The 19,371-nt window shown below is 44.4% G+C and overlaps 2 protein-coding genes across 5 annotated transcripts in view; one reads left to right on the forward strand and one right to left on the reverse strand.

Moving 5' to 3' along the window:
- The first annotated feature begins 6,515 nt into the window (after nucleotides 1–6,515).
- tnfa (tumor necrosis factor a (TNF superfamily, member 2)) lies at nucleotides 6,516–8,116 on the forward strand. The gene is made up of 4 exons (XM_068599134.1): nucleotides 6,516–6,665; nucleotides 6,748–6,775; nucleotides 6,897–6,953; nucleotides 7,303–8,116. Exons 1-4 carry the CDS (start codon nucleotides 6,516–6,518, stop codon nucleotides 7,740–7,742), a joined length of 675 nt encoding a protein of 224 aa, XP_068455235.1. The 3' UTR covers nucleotides 7,743–8,116.
- A 4,502-nt stretch (nucleotides 8,117–12,618) lies between these two features.
- The window catches only part of gabbr1b (gamma-aminobutyric acid (GABA) B receptor, 1b), a 64,666-nt gene continuing 57,913 nt past the window's right edge, over nucleotides 12,619–19,371 (reverse strand). For all 4 annotated transcript variants that reach the window (XM_068599074.1, XM_068599072.1, XM_068599073.1 and 1 more), the window contains 3 exons: nucleotides 17,684–17,812; nucleotides 15,201–15,344; nucleotides 12,619–14,511 (listed from right to left, as the gene is read on the reverse strand). In XM_068599074.1, coding sequence (XP_068455175.1) covers nucleotides 14,224–14,511; nucleotides 15,201–15,344; nucleotides 17,684–17,812 — 561 coding nt within the window. In that variant the 3' untranslated portion in view covers nucleotides 12,619–14,223. The remainder of the gene's footprint in view (nucleotides 14,512–15,200; nucleotides 15,345–17,683; nucleotides 17,813–19,371) is intronic.

Raw genomic sequence — 19,371 nt, forward strand, 5'->3', positions numbered from 1 at the left:
GTCGCCCCCAGGTCTCTACGAAGGCCAACTCACAGCTTGACGGACCACTGCAGATGCAGGAGATGCTGACCTCCTGCAGGGCATGCAGGGACGGCGGGCTCCTGGCATCTACGGCCTCACCACAAAGTTTTTTAAAGCCTACTGGGATATCATCGCACAAGATGTTTTAGAGGTTTTTAATGAATGTCTGGCCTCGGGTTCCATGCCAGTGTCCTGCAGGAGGGCAGTCCTCACTTTGCTGCCAAAAAAGGGCAACCTGCAGGACATCAAAAACTGGCGCCCTGTGTCACTGCTGTGCGTGGATTACAAGATCCTGTCCAAAGCTTTGGCCTCCAGGCTGGGGAGAGTTATGGAGCAGGTCGTCCACCGGGACCAGACCCACTGCGTCCCTGGCAGGTCCATGGTGGACAACGTCCACCTGATTCGGGATGTTTTGGATGTCTTTAGTTCATTAGGTGTAGACGCTGGTTTGATTTCACTGGACCAGGAAAAGGCTTTTGACTGCGTTGAACATGAGGGCTGGGAGAGAGGACTGGCCCCCTTCTGAAAGTCATCAACACTGACAATGAACAATGCAGACCAGGAGACTCTGTACCGCAACTGTGTGAAGTGCATCCACCAGGCCGGGATGAGCGGCAGACCCCCCACTGTGTGGGCAAAGAAATGGGGGCTGCATGGTCCCAGCCCCCAGTGGAGGATTTTATACAAAGCTCCCATCAAAAAACGGACAGGTGACCTCCAGTGGAGGATCCGGCACAGTGCCGTAGCTTCTAACGCCTTTTATCTGTTCTTAATCCCACTGTTCTTTGCGGGTGCCCATTTTGTGGAATACAAGAAATCATTTTCCACATTTGTACTGAGTGTAAGAGACTCACCAGTCTCTTCTCTCTTTTAACATTGGTTTTTACACGCGTTGGCGTTGCTTTTACCGACAAGATTTTTAACATGGGAGCGGTTCTACATCTTTGAAATCTCTATGAACTTAATTCTAAATTTAGAAAATCAACTTCTCACCAGATTTGAAGAAAATTCCTTCCTTGTTTGATCATTTTAAAGTCAATCAGGCCCTTTGGGCGCAGAACCCCTCTCTCTTTGTCTAAAACCCAGTTTGTGGTTCTGATGGGGCCACCACCCCTACGCCCTCAGAGTCCAGATGGAGCTTCAAACGATCCCACTTCTGACACCAAATTGTATTGGAAGATTTTCTCTGTTGATCTGCTAAGAAGGAATGGAATCTCTGGCTCAAAACTGTCTTTCGTCCATTTGTTCTTGCAAGAAGGAAAAGTATGCCACAGTCACCCAAAGAAGTCTGTGACACAGAATTCAATGAACCAACAGTCACAGCCCTCCTTTATACATGATGAGGGTTACGCCTCCAAGCCCAATGAAACAAAGAAAACACTAAGTACTGGCCCATCTTTGACCTTTTGTACCTTGATCCTTAAGATCAAAGAAGTCCCAATTTCTGAGAAATTGGGACTTTGAAATTGCTCCAGTTCAGGTTTCATCACCACATCGCTGATCTCGAGTCTTTTAAGGAACAATGGTGCATAAAAAAAGCTCTCTGCAAGGTTTTAAATGGTCAGCTGTTTTTTGCGGGTGTCTTAACTGACTAATGTTTTAAAAGAAAAAGAAAGGAAAAAGGAAAAACAGTAAAACAAGTTGTTTTATCTGATCTTATATTTTTTGTTATACAAAGAACACTGATTATAGTGCTAAAGTTTTGGAAAACATTTAAATAAAGAGTGTTTGTAAAAATCTTGCTCCCTCTGTAGAGGCGGTCGGTAGAATAACGCGCACTTCGTGATTTTTCTTTCAATACTTTTATTATAATACTTTTATTTTATTATTATTTAACAGAAAAACCCGCTTTGTCCTTAATTTGCTTTTAAAGGGGTGATCTATCTCAACGCATCTTTAATGCCGTCTTAATGCGGTTCTTAGTGCGTGTGGTTAAAATGAGTTTGCCCTTCCTCACTCTAAACCAAAACACACCTGGCTCCACTCAGGTGACAATTATATGATGTTGACGCCCCCTGACGTGCACGTCATCAAAAACATGACCAATCAAGTGACAAACAAACAGGTAAGACATAAATCATATAATGGCTTCTACTCTCTCTCTCTCTCTCTCTCTCTCTCTCTCTCTCTCTCTCTCTCATTGGCATGAATGTTGCAACAACAATATTGCCAAAGCATCAAAACACATCAGAAAAACATAGAAATATACAACTTATACAGATAACAAAAATAATAATGAAACAATAAGTAATTAAAATAATCTCTTTCTCTCTACCTCTCTCTCTCTCTTGCCCTTGTTTTCATTATTTTAAACCGTTCTGTTTGGCAGTTGTTTTTCAATAAAATAAAACATTTGCATAATGCAAGCCAATCCACTTTTTCATGTTAAGAGCATAAAAATAATTTTAAAAATGCGATTAATCGCGAGTTAACTATGACATAAATGCAATTTATCGCAATTAAATATTTCAATCGTTTGACAGCAGCATTAAATATACAGTGAATGGTATCATGTCTGTTAGGTTTCCTGTCTGCTCCTCGTGTGAGCTCCCTTGTTTGTTTGTGTTGTCGCTGTGAGCCATGTGTTAACGTTTGGTTTTGTCCGCCTGCAGTCTCCACCCCCGATCTCCGTGCACGGCCACGCCGTCCTTTGGCCCGGCTGTTGTGCGTTACGGTGATCACCGGCAGCACAGATAAAAGGCCCGGGGTCTCTGCTGGCACGTTGTCAGGTCGTTCCCGTCAAGCAGTCGGCTGGTGGTTTGTCTTTTTGGATTTGGAGCGCGGTTGAGTTTCCCTCCCGGCTTCGACGAGGAATTTGAAGGACTGCTGGACAGATAGCCTTTGTTTTTGTTTTGTTTCTTTGTGGTTCTTCATTTTTGAAAATAAAGGCTTTTTTGGAAATTGAAAAGCTGCTGCGTGAGCGTGCATTTGGGTTGGCCGCACCACCACACCTAACAATGTCCTTATTGTGTCAAAGTGTTGGAATAAAGTTAAATATTTAACTGCAAAGTAGTAAAGTGTGATACCTTTTTGCATTGAATCACACGGGGATGTTTGCTGAAATGTATTAAATGTCCCCACCAAAAAAATATCCACCAACCTCCACTGCCCATTATTCTAAAACATTTAAAGCATCCTATGCATTTTATATGCTCGAGTCAGGTGGTTTAATTCATCCTGACTCCAGTCTGTCTGGTAGTATTGATCATGACTAGGCTCTGGTCCTGGCTCCAGAGGAGTGTGAACATGGCGGACAGTCGAACAGCGGGTGGTTCCACCCCCGGCTATGCTAATCTGCTAATCTACGCTAATCTGTTGATGGACAAGACTCTGAACCCCTAATTGCTCTCGGGGACAGTGCCTTCAGTGTATAAATGGGTGTAGGGACTAGAAAAGCACGATACTATTTTGGTCCTGCCCCCCCACATGGATCATGGCTGTCTGGAGCTGCTCCTGCATTTCTTTTCCTGATCCGATGTGAGGTCCTGGGACTGCGATGTTTACGTGTGAAGATGGAAACGCCCTGTGAGGCAAATTTATAATTTGTGATTTTGGGCTATCCAAAATGAACTGAATTGAATTGAATTACCGTTTTCATAACAGACCGTGATTGACAAGCACTGCTGTCCAATAACAAAGCAGCACTTAGGAGGTCCCGCCCTGCAACACGCAGTCACATGATGGCGCCCTTCGAGTCATTGCTTTCGTTTCCAAGGAAGCTGAGGGCCAACGAGGAGAGTTTTCTTCTTCATCATCTTCCTGTCACGTCGCGTACCCGGCGGGTACGGGAAGGCACTCCAGGTGAGATTTCTTTTCAATATTTTTTAAATAAACATCCATTAAAAAATCCTTTAAAAAAACAATAATCCATGAAGTCAAGTAGATGCCCAACAATCCTCCGTCCATCTGTTCTTCTGGTTTCATTGTTCCAGTAAATATTTACAATTAACAAATCATAATCAAGTTTAAAGACCGTATTGCGACTCGACAGATTTCCCTACTGCAGGGAATATGTCTTTTTGATACTTCACATTTTATTTATGTATTTTTACAGTTAACGAAAAAAAGAAAATTAAATTAAGAAAGTTTAAAAGTAATTAACCCTGCATCGACAAAGTAAAGAAGTAAAACAAATAAACTATTAAAATTGCAAAAATGTCATCAAAACCACCATCTAACACACATTTCATCTTCTAGTTCTTCTCCCATCTCTCCTTCATACATGTTGAGCTAGTTCCTCTGCTCTTGGTCATTCTCTTGTGAACCTTTGAAAGGACTGATTTAGAGCTGCGTATGCCTGTGATATTAATTGTATTATTTTGTTATGTTTTATTCTATTCGTAACTGTAAATATAAAAAATAATAATAATTTGTAATGAGTTTTTCTCCATTATTGTGCAGAAAGCAGTAACACCTCTAGAATCCAAGGTATTTGGTTTAAATGCTGTATCAGCTCCTCCCTGCACGGCTCCCTGAGGCACTCCTCTGCAGCTCGGCCTGACACGCCCCGACACCAACGTTCACTTATTTTTAAGACACAACAAAGCCAACAGTAAAATGATTGCATCCATTTGTCCTCCTGCACGCGCTGTAGTGGAGAGAGCAGTGCTTTCAGTCAGTTTGGGGAAATGCATTTGGAGTTTTAATATCTTTTCTGATCGTCATCTTATCTGGTCGACCATTGATTTCATTCAGCACCTTCAGGTTTTGCTCCGTGCTCTGTTTTTACCAGATGAAATATGGTTGTAAAAAATTGAACGAGTGAAAAGTCTGATGCTCACGGAGTTGATCTGAGATTTGTGAAGCGAGCACAAGACTCTTTAACTTGACAACTGCTGCTCTTTTGCACAGGCTTCTCTCTGTGCTCTGTTTTTTTAATTTATTCAAAGTTTATTCAACCAGGAAGGCCTCATTGAGATTAAAAACATCCTTTACTCGAGTCTCCTGGCCAAGACGGCAGCAGCACAACGTTTCACAAAGAGACAGAACATTTTAGAACACAGCAGTAAAACCAGAAGTAAAGCTCCAGTCACCATGTTCACACAGGTGCACCTTGATCAATCACATCGACAACCAAAAGAAGCTTCCTCTAACGCTTCCAATCTGTTAAAAACACCTGAAGGGACCGGCTCTGCGGCCCTGGAGCAGTCTGCAGCTGTTTTACATGTATATGTATGCATAAATCAAAACTGTAACATGCTCCTTTACATTATGTCTCCCAAGAAGGTGTTCAGGCTTCTTGTGGGATAGAAAAAGACGTTTCTATGAAACGTGGCGCCAGATAGGCCGCAGAGCTCCTGAGGCCTCTTTGTGGTGGTCCTGGTCTTGGTTTTCCTCTTTGGGTGTGTTTAATGATGCAGAAGTCCAAACTGAAGTGACAGTGGAGAAGAGTGTTTGTTGGCTGAATAGCAGACATGAAACGTGTGTTGATGATACATCAAATAAAGGATTCCTGTACAGTGTATAGGAACATAATTAGCTTTTGACGTTTTCGTGCAGCCCTACTCTGAAGGGTTGTTTGGAAATGCTGTGCTATGAATGTGTATCTGACTCAAAGTGAATAATACCTCTGTGATGCTCTGTGACGGCGTCCTCGTCACCACGGTAACCTCAATGACTCGTAAAAGACTTTAGTTTCATGTAATGCATCTTATCATGGATCACAAACATCAACTCCAATGTTATGTCCCACATAAGTATCGACTGTGTGCTTTACTATTGCACAGAGTATAACATACTGTTCATGAATCATTCATCCATTCATTTCATCAGTACTTCATTCTACATTCTAACATTTTTCTGTTTTGACCCTCACATGACCAGCTGAGCCACTGTGATATTTTTATAAACACAAAACACACAAAAAGAGGAAGTGACATGAAGCATTGGCGATAAGATCAGTGACATGTCAGGTGCACTTCACTGGTATTCTCACAGTGACAGCAGATGTGTTGGTGAGCGAGTGAATGAGGCTTCTGTGGCTTGTTACCACTTCAACAGTTTCCGTATGTTTGGCCAGATGACCAGTGCACCACAACACCTGTGAGCACTTGATTGGGTGAAATGTGCATTTTGAGTGAGAAGGTAAGACTTGTGTGGTTTCTGCAGGTGCATTCTCTACGCAGCCGCTTGGCCCATGTCAAAGTACTGTGAGCGAGTTTGAGATGTCAGGATGTCGAAATGTGCATCCTTGTCTGTGTGTGCGTGTGTGAATCTCTGTGGCTGTGGGTGTGTGTGTGTGTGTGCACTGAGGTGTGAAGGGCTGTGTGTATGTGCTCATGGGATGACACAGTCATAACGATGCTGTCAGTGTAGGAGTGTGTGGTGTCTCTGCTTCTCTTCCTCATCAAAGCTCCATTCACTCACAAACTCCAGTGACATCACTGGAGTTTCCCAGGAGGTACTGCTTTTAAAAGAGACACTGGCTGAGTGACAGAAGAAGAAGGACAGCTCTCACTAACAGCTCAGCTTTACCTGAAGAGACAGAAGAAACCATGGAAGGTGAATGCAAGGTGCTGCTGGACGCCAGGAGAGAAAACATGGCAGCCAAACCCAGCGCCAGGCTGCCCGGCGCCCTGCTGGTGGTCACGCTCTGCCTCGCGGCGGCGGCGGCAGCCGTCCTCGTCCTCAACAGACATGCCAAGGTGGGAACAGGAGTCTTACACGAGTCTCCTCATGGTGGAACGCAGCCATCTGTAACTCTGTACCCTTCTCTTCTTCACACAGGGCCCACCACAGGAGGAAGAGCATGGTGGTGAGAAGCTTTCCTTTAATTGACTTCATTTGACCTTTGTTGAAACACCTATTCTAGAAAGATTGAAACCTGTAGCTCTGCTGGTATTCCAGATTATATAACCTTCTTCTCTTCTTTCCAGATCTTCATCACACATTGAGGCAGATTTCCAATGTGAGAGCAGCCATTCATTTAGAAGGTGAATATGAACACGTTTGACACGTTTAATAAGAGCCATGCGAGAACATTATAGCAAAGGCATTTTTGATTAATTTGGGCTTTTAGTCTTAACTTTAGTTGTTGTCAGTCCAGTAGATCTGAGAGCGGAGCTTTGTGGGGGGTAGGGGAGAGTTTTCCTTCAGGAAGGTCTCAGGCTCCAGGGCGTTTTCAGGAAGTTCTTGAGGTGAACTCCTATTTATTTATTCCTGAGTCCTGTCAAAGACAAACTCCATTTGCACTGTGGAAGTTTATTTGATCCTCCCTGTCCTTGTGTTTGTCTTTGGAGTCCATTGTTTTCTGCATCATCATCTCACAATCTTCTTCAACAGGACGGTACAACTCTGCTGTGAGGAGCTCAGCGGAGTGGAAGGACGAGGTGGACCAGTCCCACTCCCAGGGAGGGCTGCAGCTCAACAACAACCAGATCTCCATTCCTCGAGACGGCCTCTACTTCGTCTACAGCCAGGCGTCGTTCCGGGTGGATTGCAGCAGCGGCGACGCCGGCGTCCACGTGAGTCACACGGTCAGGCGCTGGTCCAGTTCCTATGGCGAAGAGGAGCGGACCATCATGCACTCCATCCGCAGCGTCTGCCAGAGGAAAGCCAGCAGCAGCCCAGAGGAGGAGGGCAGCTGGTTCTCCTCTGTGTACATGGGAGCGGTGTTCAACCTGAGGAGAGGGGACCGACTGAGGACAGTGATGGAAGAGAAGATGCTGCCGGGCCTGGAGGACGAGTCGGGGAAGACTTTCTTTGGTGTGTTTGCTTTGTGAGGCCGGGCGGCACTTCAACTCAGCGACTGGTTGGATGTTGAAGGTTCTCACCACAGACACACACTTTTACCAAGCCAGCTCAGTTCATGTAATGTCCTACCAGATGGTGCTATGTATGTACTACAACTACTGCGTGTTTACTGTGTCACTACAGGCTGACAGACAAGAGTTTTTATTCAACATGACATTATGATATTTTTTATATTTATTTATGTATTTATTTATTTATGTTTTCAGTATTTGGGCTGGAACTTATATATAATTTATTTGATAATTTATTGAAACAGATAATCACTTTGATCGGCTGTGTGTCACTTTATTTGTTATGTTATTGATATTTTGAAATGTGCCCGATGGTGCTGTCAAACCTTTGAATAAAACAACAACAGAGACTGTCAACTGTTGAAAATATGAAATGATGCCGGTGGGGAGGAAGTTGAAGCTTTATGGTTAAATTGTAAACCACAAGGTTCTATGTTCCTGTTTCTGCTCTGTGAAAGAGGCAGTAACACATTTCCTTACAACACAGAAAACACGGTCTGAAAGAAGCTGAGACAACATCACGCACTCAGAGAGACATCACTACACCAGGAGGTCGCTTCCTTCATCACTTTCAAACACTCCATAGCTCAGAACATTTCTGGAGATTTGTCAACATGTACACTGGATTCTGACAACATCCCACTTCCACAGCCTCGAATAACAGAATCACAGATTAAAGGACAACAACTTTTCCCTTCAGCATATCCGGCGTCTCTGCTGCTGTCCAGCTCCACGCTCCAGCTGCTCTGAGAACCTTTAGGCCAAAGTTTTGTCTGGATAAATCTACTTGGTTGTTGCCAGTTGCCTTGGTGTTAAATACCGTGACTTGCCTTTGCTGGCTCTGTAATATAACTTTGCAAAGTAGTAAAAAGAGTTTCCAGTGGAGTAACAGTTCCTCAACAGCTGAGGGGAAGTCCCTCCAGCCTGGTAACCCCCACGTCCTGACCTCCGTCACTTTAAACCTCAAAGTGGGCACCTTCAGACTATCCTCACCGTGCACAGTTTGGAAATGAGTGTGCACTCTTTTGTTATGATATTTCTACCACACTGTTTTTAGATATGCCACATAATTCAATTCAGTTTATTTTATACAGCCCAAAATCACAAATTACATTTCTACTCTTACATAAGGTGACTCTGTCTGCCGCGGACTGAAAGTAGAAGCTGGTTCCACAGAAGAGGAGCAGTCCTTGAGATTGGTTTCACGTGGGAGTTAAAGGAAAAAGTCCTGATCAAAAATAACTCTGAGATTCCTGACGGTGGTGGTGGATGCAGAGCGGTGCATTTCAGGGAAACCTTACCATCAGATAAGTGATTTCTGAGGTGCTCTGGGTCAAGAAAACAACTTCAACAAATGCACACAACAAACATGTTGTTGGGAAGTTTATTTTCTGGCCTGTCAGTTGATGGGAGGGTCAGCTTTATGTAGTTTAATAATAAATTAATAAATATATGTAAAGCTAGAAAATTGAATTATGCCTAATGCACCCATAAATTAGTACAAAATGATGTTGACACTCATCTTACACCATAAGCCAACATTAGTTTAATTAACAGAATTTAACAGAAGGTTACATTTTGGATGCCACACAATTTAGAAAAAATATTGAAAACCTCCATATTAATAAATACATATTGATATTTATTTTAAATGGGATATTTATCAAATGAAACATAATCTCAGGTTTGCTACGGAATTCTTCTCCAGGTGTACAGGGACCTCTTATTTCATGTAGATACGAATCAAATGATCATGTTCTTTATGAATTAAATATTTATTTAACTACTAAACTACTAACTACTAAACATAAAATAAATGCCAGATCCAGACAGCATGATCCATGGAAACTTGAGGGAAGGAAGCACAGAAAGGAAAGAAGTAGCATTAGTAATGTGCATTGAAAGACAATAACTTATCCAGAAGGAGAAGAAAGAAGAAGGGAGAAGAGAAAAGAAGAGAAAGAAGAAGAGGAGAGAGGTGCTCAGTGTATCCTAAGATGCCCCCAGCAGTCTTGGCCTATAGCAGCATAGGAGCTGGAGCAGGGCTAACCTGAGCCAGCCTAACTATAAGCTCTGTCAAAGAGGAAAGTCTTAAGTCTACTCTTAAATGAGGTGACTGTGTCTGCTCCCCGGACTGAAAGTGGAAGCTTATTCCACAGAAGAGGAGCTTGATCACTGAAGGCTCGAGCCCCCAACCTACTTTTTAAAACTCGGGGAACCACAAGTAACCTGCATTCAGTGAGCGTAACTCTCTAGTGGGGTAGTGTGGCAATAGAAGACTCTAATGGGCAGTTATCAGCGATTGTGGTTCAGACCGAGGTTCAGGGTCGTCCTTCGGTCAGTGGACCATCCTTAGAGTCCATGTTGATATGTCCCTGGGCAAGACACTCAGACGTCATGGTGGGTGTCAGGGTCCTTGATTTCCTGAGTGTTCATTGGGTAGTTTCACACAAAATGTTGACGAACATCTGAATCGACAAATCCCGATGAAAGGCGGAGCTCGACACAGTCCACAGAGCAAGGAGGCGGAAAATCCAGAGTCTGGCGCATCCACCAACATCTCAATTAGTATTTACAAAACCTAAACACCATTAAGAGCAGATCCGCGCTTCAAGACCCGAAAGAGTCATAGTCCCATAAAACTGAGAATCTCCTCATGCATCATTGCCAGCACATGCATCAAAACACATCACAGTGTGCGGCCTGCGGCCTGCACCGGAAATCACGTGCTATGACTTTTTGACCGGCCATTTTCCCCCAAAATGTGAAAAACTGCGAGAAATGGTCCCATTGACTTTTTATGGGGATTCGTGTGAAGAGAAAAAACACAGAAAAGTCTTCTGTACCTTCCCTTTGTGTCAGAGAACATATTTGTATTGAAACTGTGTCAGAGAGTCTTCCTTTCTGTCCACAAAATGTCCACAGAAAGTTATTTGTGGAAGTGAGAACAAACAAGCAGAAAGTGAACCGAGCAGAAGGAGAACGGGGACATTTGACTTCCTGTTGGTTTTGTTGTACTTTATAGAAGTGGCAGCGCTCTCAAGTTTTGAAGACAGGCAAGTGTGACATATATAGGATATATATCCCCCTGGAGCCGTTGCCGGGGGAGGGAGGGGTAGAGAGACAGAGAGCGACAGAGAGAGGACGGTGACGACGACAAATACGGCCTCAGCATGCAGGTGCAGGACTCGAGGCTCCAACCACCGGCTGTTACAAGCTGCTGAAAGTCTGTTCTGAGCCGAGCGCTCCACGTTTGGTGCTTCTTTCCGGTTGTAGAGAGTTACAATTCTGTTTTTTTAATTTACTTTATTTTCTACCCAGCTGCTCAATCACCGTGGAGCGTAATGAAACGTGTTTTGCTCTGAGTACGTCACGGTCTCATTGTGTTTGTCAGTATATATTGTTTTTACTGTGGACTTTATGTTGTCCTTAGGGACAGGGGGGAGTACCACAAGAATGAACACACTCCCTTCTATTAATGGAAACATTCTCACATCTCTTCTTCGTCAGCTGATAATCAGTCCTGCCTTAGTCCCACAGTGGGAAATGACTCCCTGCTGAGTAATGAACGAGCCAGGGAAGCCGAGAGGGTTCAGTCTTGTTCACGGACACTGAGGCTGCATCCCGAGGCTCTGAGCTGCATCCCCGTTTCCCCCACGATGTCCTTTCCTTGTGTCTGAGTCGCTCCCACCAGGGATGCACGGAGAGACGCAAGGAAACCAAGCGAGGACAGAGGACACGAGGAAACATGTTTTAAGACGTCCTTTCCTCTGAAGCGTCACGTGAAGCGATGTCGGTTTCTGATGACTGACAGCTGATCAGCCGATGATCACATGCGATCAGCTGATGATCACATGCGATCAGCTGATGATCACATGTGATCAGCTGACGATCAGCTGATGATCACATGTGATCAGCTGACGATCACATGTGATCAGCTGACGATCAGCTGATGATCACGTGATCAGCTGTCAGTCACTTTAACAGCTGATGAGTTTATGTCTGATCACATGATCACTCAGTGTAACAGAGTTTTTTTAACATTTCAATAAAAATGCACTTCAAATATTGCTAAAATGGTGGCATGTTTTCAGTTGATTTAATGGTTTTAAACTACTAATATAAATACAGTTCTCTTCAGTGTCCGAGTGGAGATGTTTTCTCTGTCGTCTGTCAGTTTAACAAACTGCATTGAGTAGTTTTATACTGTGTTCAGTGTCCTGCTCATACGCAGGATCCATTTCTACCAGCAATGCGTCTTATTTAGTCATTATTTACGTCGCTATGTTTTGAAATCAAAGTCCAATCAAATAACAGAGGAACATTGAGGGGGCGTGTCCAGCGTTAAAACACTTCCTGAAAGCCTGCACTCGAGACTCCTCCATCATGGCTCCTCCGATTTCCCTCCTCGCTCCTCCACAATAAAAGCTTTGGGACGTCAAGATGGCGACGCAGAAGCACTTCCTGTTCAGTGGAGGAGCGAGGAAACCAGAGTTTAAAGACGTGGGACGCAGCCGGGGGCTCGCAAACTATGGAGAGACCAGAAATCAGACCGGCTCCCTGGAGGTTTCAGGACAACCACCCTCACTCTCACCCTCACCCTCACTCTCACCCTCACTCTCACCTTCACTCTCACCCTCACTCTCACTCTCACCCTCACCCTCACTCTCACCCTCACTCTCACTCTCACCCTCACCCTCACCCTCACTTTCACCCTCACCCTCACTCTCAGTCTCACCCTCACTCTCACCCTCACCCTCACTTTCACCCTCACCCTCACTCTCACCCTCACCCTCACTTTCACCCTCACCCTCACTTTCACCCTCACCCTCACTTTCACTCTCAGTCTCAGTCTCACCCTCTCACCTTCACTCTCACCATCACTTTCACTCTCACCCTCACTTTCACTCTCACTCTTACCATAACCCTCACTCTCAGTCTCACCCTCTCACCCTCGGTGCCTGAAATAAAGGTCAGAGAGGTTTAGGTCCTCTCTGACCTAAACCAAGACCTCACTGTGTTGCCACAGACAGAAATAAAAAAATGAATTAAAATGCACTGTTTACCTTCATTTCAAGTTCTTTAAACACTGAAACCGTACTTATTCATTAACACATGAAAACAATTCAGCTCTTGAAGAACAACTTCCGAAAGTAGAAGGTAGCAACCAGCGGCATTAGCTTTAGGTCTGACATGAGGCGTTGTCACTTGAAGCACTGTCTTTCTCTCCATCACACGTTGCTCACTTTCAGGTGTTTGACGCCTTCAGCTTCCTTCAGTGTCACAACACTAGATACAATAAATACCTGACGGATGACAGTTGTGTACGTTTCTATTCAGCCCTAAATCTACAGGACTAGCCAGTGAGGTTTAGCATGAACACACACAATATGTACAATGACTCAGCAGTCTCTTTGAACAGAGACTAATAACAATGTAAAAACAACCATCAAACATTCAACAGAAGGAGCTAAAATGACAAATTATCTTATGGATACAACCAGCTACTTTGTCACAAAACTGACATCATCATGGAGTCTGTCCTTTGGTCCAGCCTCTTACAGTACATAGCACTATCTAGACACACGAGGAGGCACAGGTACGATAAATGCTTTGCTAACACAGCTCGGCCTTAGTGGACCCTAAGCCCAAGCCCCTTTTGCTACTGTTGCTATGTCTTTCCACTCTGGCACTGCAGTTTTGAATGATTACGCAGATTTACATCAAGATTCTTGAGACTTTGATTTCACACATTATTTAACAAAAGCCTTCTTCACTTTCTTGTCAGGGACAACTGTAGCTGGCAGACCGTCAGCTGTGGCTCGCTAACTAACGCTAACACATTGATGTCTGGAGACTTTAAATAGTTTCTAGCTGTTTCTTTTCCGAATGAGAGGCCTGTTTGAATGGTCTTAAATATGCTCGTATGCATCATGCTAAAAGACTGTGGCTAATGCTGCAGAAACACACATTAGCTCTGGGCTTTTTGCTTTAGCAGGGTGGTGTATTGCTCTTAATAGAGTTCAATGAACACATATATAACTTAAAGTGACGAGCTTGTTCTTTATGCTCAAGGCGAAAACATTTATTTTCAGAAGTTCTGAAAGATGGTGAACCTGCTACCTTTGTTATGAGCAGTGTTACAATGGGAAACTTGACGGCTAGCACCTGTAGCTAAGGAGGCCGGGGCTACGCTGACGGTGATCATTTCTCAGACTCTGGATGGCACATGATCAATCACTGGCAGATTAGATACCAAATGGTATGATTAACACAAAAATAGCATGTTGATCTGCTCCAGCATCAGCTGATTGGTGGAAGGAGTCCGCCGCTCCAACAGATACTGTTTATTCTTCAAACTATGTTCGTACTTCATTTTCTCCATCTCCATGTACATTTGAACACCTTCACTGTCCTCGTCCCGTCAGTGTTCACCAGCTCACTTGTACAGCAGCTGCAGATGGCTGCTGTGGCAGTTATTACGGCTGATCTTGCTGTCCGCATGGTAGAGGCTGGATGAATTGCCGAAGGACGAAGGGATAGGGTGGAGGTCAGAGATGGGGGTGGGATACCCCGGAGGAGGGGCCAGGGACCTGGGGTCAGTCTGGGGAACGGCATTGGATGGGGAGCTGTGCTGCTGATTGATGGCAGTGGACGCTCTTCTCCTTGATCGCAGGGCCTGTCGCTCAGACAGCTGGTTCCTCAGCTCAGACACTCGCTCTTCCTTCTGAGGGAACCAAGAGGGACAAGGACTCATCAGTCCAATTAAAGACTGCTTCATTATGATTGGTATGCTCATGGTGTCATTTGTTTGATCGTTGACATTAGTTGTGTGAAAGACATGGTTCAGATTGATTCCTTAAACATTAACGGGTCAGTTCACCCAAATTCACATCCAGTGGTAAGAATCCCTGACAGTAGTCTTGAGATACATTGTCAGGATCTCTGCCACCATAAAGTACATTAGAAGTAAATTCTATTGAATGTGTGCTCCTCAAACTATTGAAAAATATTATGGGTAGTTTGTTGATATAGTAGTTTGACCAAGGAAACCATAAAAGTCCAGAGATGCATCATTTCTATTCATATTACGTCACATACCCATGTGACGTATTATGAATAGATATGATGACAACTGAGGAAAACTTTGAAGCGCTTTATATTTCATGTATTTGAAAATTCAAATGGACAAACTCAAGATCAGTATCTTAATGCTATGCTATCTGTAGCTCTTGGGGATGAGGGTCCTAACTGCTATGGATGGGTTACGTACAGAGAGCAAATTTCATGTATGTTTGTAATGTGACGACGTAATAAAGTTAAAGTTTCTAAGTTCATCTTCTGCATATACATGTTAATCCGTATTCACGAGCTGTACCTGCTGAATACTAGAGGACAGAAAAAGGACCTGCTGACCTCCTGGATGATCTTCTGGAGCTCCTGGTTCTCTCTCTCGAGCTGTCTGGACTTCTCCTCGTCGTTGTTATTGGTGGAGGAGCCGGTCTTCATGGGCTCCTGGGTATCGGACTGCCACTCCCCCCGTGTGATCAGACGCCGCATCTATAAATCATGCACATGTTATCTTTTCTGTACATGTCTTGAACATGAATGAATGTCTTCAAATGAACATGAAGACAAAAGGTAAATGCACACGGACTTCCCTCCGATATGTGAAGGAAAGGAACCGCAAGTCCTTCCTTCCTGCTGCTGTCAGGCTGCACAACCAGCTGTCACTTTGGTCACGTTAGTGGCTTCAACTGGTGCAATATAGTATGTTTTATTGTGTCTGCATATATTATACTGCTATTGTGGATTATGTCCCTGTTTTTATTACGGTTTTACTGTTTTCTTTTATTCATATTACTTGTTTTTTTTATTTTGTTTTACTATGTGTCTTTTGCAGCTGTAATGCTGAAGTTGCACTGTGGGACTAATAAAGGAATATCTTAATTCATCTCTTCTGATATGCGGAACATATTGTTGAGACCTGAATACATGTTATTCTTTTGGATATTTGTAACTTGACCCAGGTGTTTCTTATCTTTTAGAATGACCACAATGTGCGAGGACGTAACACATTTACATTATTTTCACCCTGCTTAATAATGATGATATTGACGTTTGTTCTTCACTTTCACCCGTGCTGGATTAATATATATTTAGAATACATATCATTTGACATTTTCATTCAGCAATGATTGATTGTATTGTATTTATGATAGAGAGGGTGAAATGTGATTGGATGAGCAGTCTTCACCATTTTCAGGATAAGATGACAAAGATCAGGCTTTTTGGTTCTACAAACAAGTTTGGAAAAATTACAACAGCAACACATCAAAATCCTGTGTAGACTCACATACTGTATGCATTATATGGTAATGTACACACACATACATAAATATACACATATATAGTACATAATATGTGCATACAGTGCATATGTCCCTATAAGTATATATTAATTAGTATACTACTGCCAGCAGACACATTTAAATAAATATAATCTGATTGATTTGGGCGGTGATCCACTTCAAATTAGCCGTGTCACGCTGCAGGGGGGCGTGTCACGCTGCAGGGGGGCGTGTCACGCTGCAGGGGGGCGTGTCACGCTGCGGCGGGTGGCGTGTCACACTGCAGGGGGGCGTGTCACGCTGCAGGGGGGCTTGTCACGCTGCAGGGGGGCTTGTCACGCTGCAGGGGGGCGTGTCACGCTGCAGGGGGGCTTGTCACGCTGCAGGGGGGCGTGTCACGCTGCAGGGGGGCTTGTCACGCTGCAGGGGGGCTTGTCACGCTGCAGGGGGGCGTGTCACGCTGCAGGGGGGCGTGTCACGCTGCAGGGGGGCGTGTCACGCTGCAGGGAGGCGTGTCACCCTGCAGGGGGGCGTGTCACCCTGCAGGGGGGCGTGTCACGCTGCAGGGAGGCGTGTCACCCTGCAGGGGGGCGTGTCACGCTGCAGGGGGGCGTGTCACGCTGCAGGGGGGCGTGTCACCCTGCAGGGGGGCGTGTCACGCTGCAGGGAGGCGTGTCACCCTGCAGGGGGGCGTGTCACGCTGCAGGGAGGCGTGTCACCCTGCAGGGGGGCGTGTCACGCTGCAGGGGGGCGTGTCACGCTGCGGCGGGGCAAAGGCGTTGTGAATATTGACAACACGCTTGCTCTGAATGCAGCGTCAGACTTTGCCATAGTTATGATCTTGACTTCATATGCGATCACGATCATATCCGCTCCTCAGTGAAGAAAAAAGAGGTTCATTTATAATGTTGTAGCGTTAGAACATCATGGAGTCAGCGCTCCACTACGCCTCCTGAAGAGGAACGGGCACACACAGTCATCCTGGTGACTGACCTCTGGTGAGAATGAACCAGACCGTCCGAGCAGACGAGCCTGTGAGAAACCCAGTTAGCCCGACGTCTATCTCCTCGCTCATTTCAGATGGATAGTAGGACATTTGATGGACTTTGTTGAACCAGGTAAGAGGAACAGGGCCCTGGTAAGTAAACCTATGAGATACTGCTGCATTTCTACAAGTTCGGTTTGAATGCTAACTTTCACTCATCAAGTCAACTTTCACTTCAAAGAGTTAAATGAACTGAGAGATTGTGCATTCAACACCTAAATGAGTTCACTAGTGAAAAGACTGAATCTTGTTCAGCTGAAAGGTCCACACACTTCATCACATAGGAAGATGAACTCTGTAACATGTTGTACAGACTGATCATGACGAATAAGAGCAAACGATTAACACAACCAGGAAGCAGCGCAGACTGTTGCAGACGTGAGCAGCTCATTAGGAGACATGTCGTTCAGCCCAGATGACTTAGATTCTTGATGAAAGGCGATCCGTGACATCTGAGAGCTTCTGCTGGACTCTACAGGGAGGACGTGAGAGAGGACGTTCACCTTGGGGACGAACAGAACCACCAGCGTGATGTAGACCGAGAAGACGATGGCCAGGGAGGCGAAGGCAAAGGAGGCGTCCTGCTGAGAGGACAGGATCATGGTGACGGGAGCTGTGATCATACACAGCACCTGAGGAGGAGGATATGAACAACATTATTTTATTATTCCCTAGAAAATGACAGTGCGTACTTGTCAGGTCACTGTGAGCATCCTGTGACCAAACAAACCAAAACAATTGTATTCTTAAATAAAAAGAAATCATTCCTAGCACTAACTTGTATTTGTTATTTCTTTGGAAACTTGTGACAGTCGTCTTCAGCTGGATCCATTTGATGTCTACATTGACCAGTAGGTCAATGTAGACATCAAATGGATCCATTGATTATTCAAGAAAGTAAGAGTCATGGATATTGAACAGGATTGTTAGCTGCAGCGCTAGTTTAGCTACTAAAGTACCCACTCACTGAGATAAGAAAAGATAATCCTTCATTAATCCCTCGAGGCAACCCTGTAAAGTGTGATACATGAGCTACACAAAACCTGATGGGATTCCATCAACAAGTCACTGAACTTCTCTCTAGTCCCACCAGTTACTTTATTGCGCCCAATGTTATCATAACTGATGAAGATGATGACGAAGACAAGTTCTAATAAGCCAAAAATATGTTTTAAAACCTTTCTTTGTTGAAGTGTTAATGCGTTTGAGCTAAACAATGCTGCCATCTAGTGGTCCTCTTCATTGGCAAATCATTCATAGTTCTTGTTATTGTTAGGTTATATTTGCCTCTGAGTATGTTTTCCAAATTGCAAAAAAACAAAAATGTTCTTAATTTATGATAGTGTTGCTCCTCCAACATAACAGAACTCAAACACATGGACAGGAGACACACGGTGTTGTCCATCATCTGCATGAAGAGCTTTTCTTCTGGCTCATTCTTTACTTGTGCTGTGTATTGACCGTGTGATGTCCAACATTAATTTATCTTATGCCAACAAACTTTCATCCGAGAGGCAGCAAGAAGAGAAGCACATCAGATGAAAGATGAGGTGGAGGTGAGGCTGGAAATCAATACTTAAATATTAATATATATCATATTGATCCACAGTCAGTCATCTCTGTGCAAAAGCTGAAACCAGATGGACAGCAGATGGAAGCAGCAGCCGACAGCAGCAGCATGTTTCCTGTGCCTTCTCATTACTCACACAGCGGGGCACCAACACAACAACACAACCTGCCCTCTGCGCACACACAACTCGTCCAACTCATTCAACCCCTGACACAAATAGCATTTCTGTGCACTTTGTTTGTTTGTTGAAAGGAGAAGCGCGGCCATTCATCTGGAGACGGTTTTCAGCGTCTGCAGCCTTTCCAGAGAACCGCTTGAGGACATCCGTGTGTCTCCACTCACACACGGCAGGTTCTGTGGATGATCTCGTCATTCAGAGAAGTTGAGTCTTGACTCAGTCAGGACAAATACAGGCTGCGCCTCAAGTCAGTCAAAAAGAGTCAAAGTTAGTTCCCAAATTCTAGGATTTGAAATATCTGTTTTGAAGTTTTCCAACCTCGTTATAATATAGGAGGATATCATTTAGTTAGCTCACAAAAAAAGAAAACACAGGTCTCTTGGTTGATAATGGTATAGCTCTCAAAGCCTATTGACTAGTCCTGGTTCCAAACAGAGCAGGCA

The sequence above is a fragment of the Clinocottus analis genome, unplaced genomic scaffold, assembly GCF_023055335.1.
Source record: "Clinocottus analis isolate CAN_PGR_092001 unplaced genomic scaffold, fCliAna1.0.p SCAF_43, whole genome shotgun sequence".
NCBI lineage: Eukaryota > Metazoa > Chordata > Actinopteri > Perciformes > Cottidae > Clinocottus > Clinocottus analis.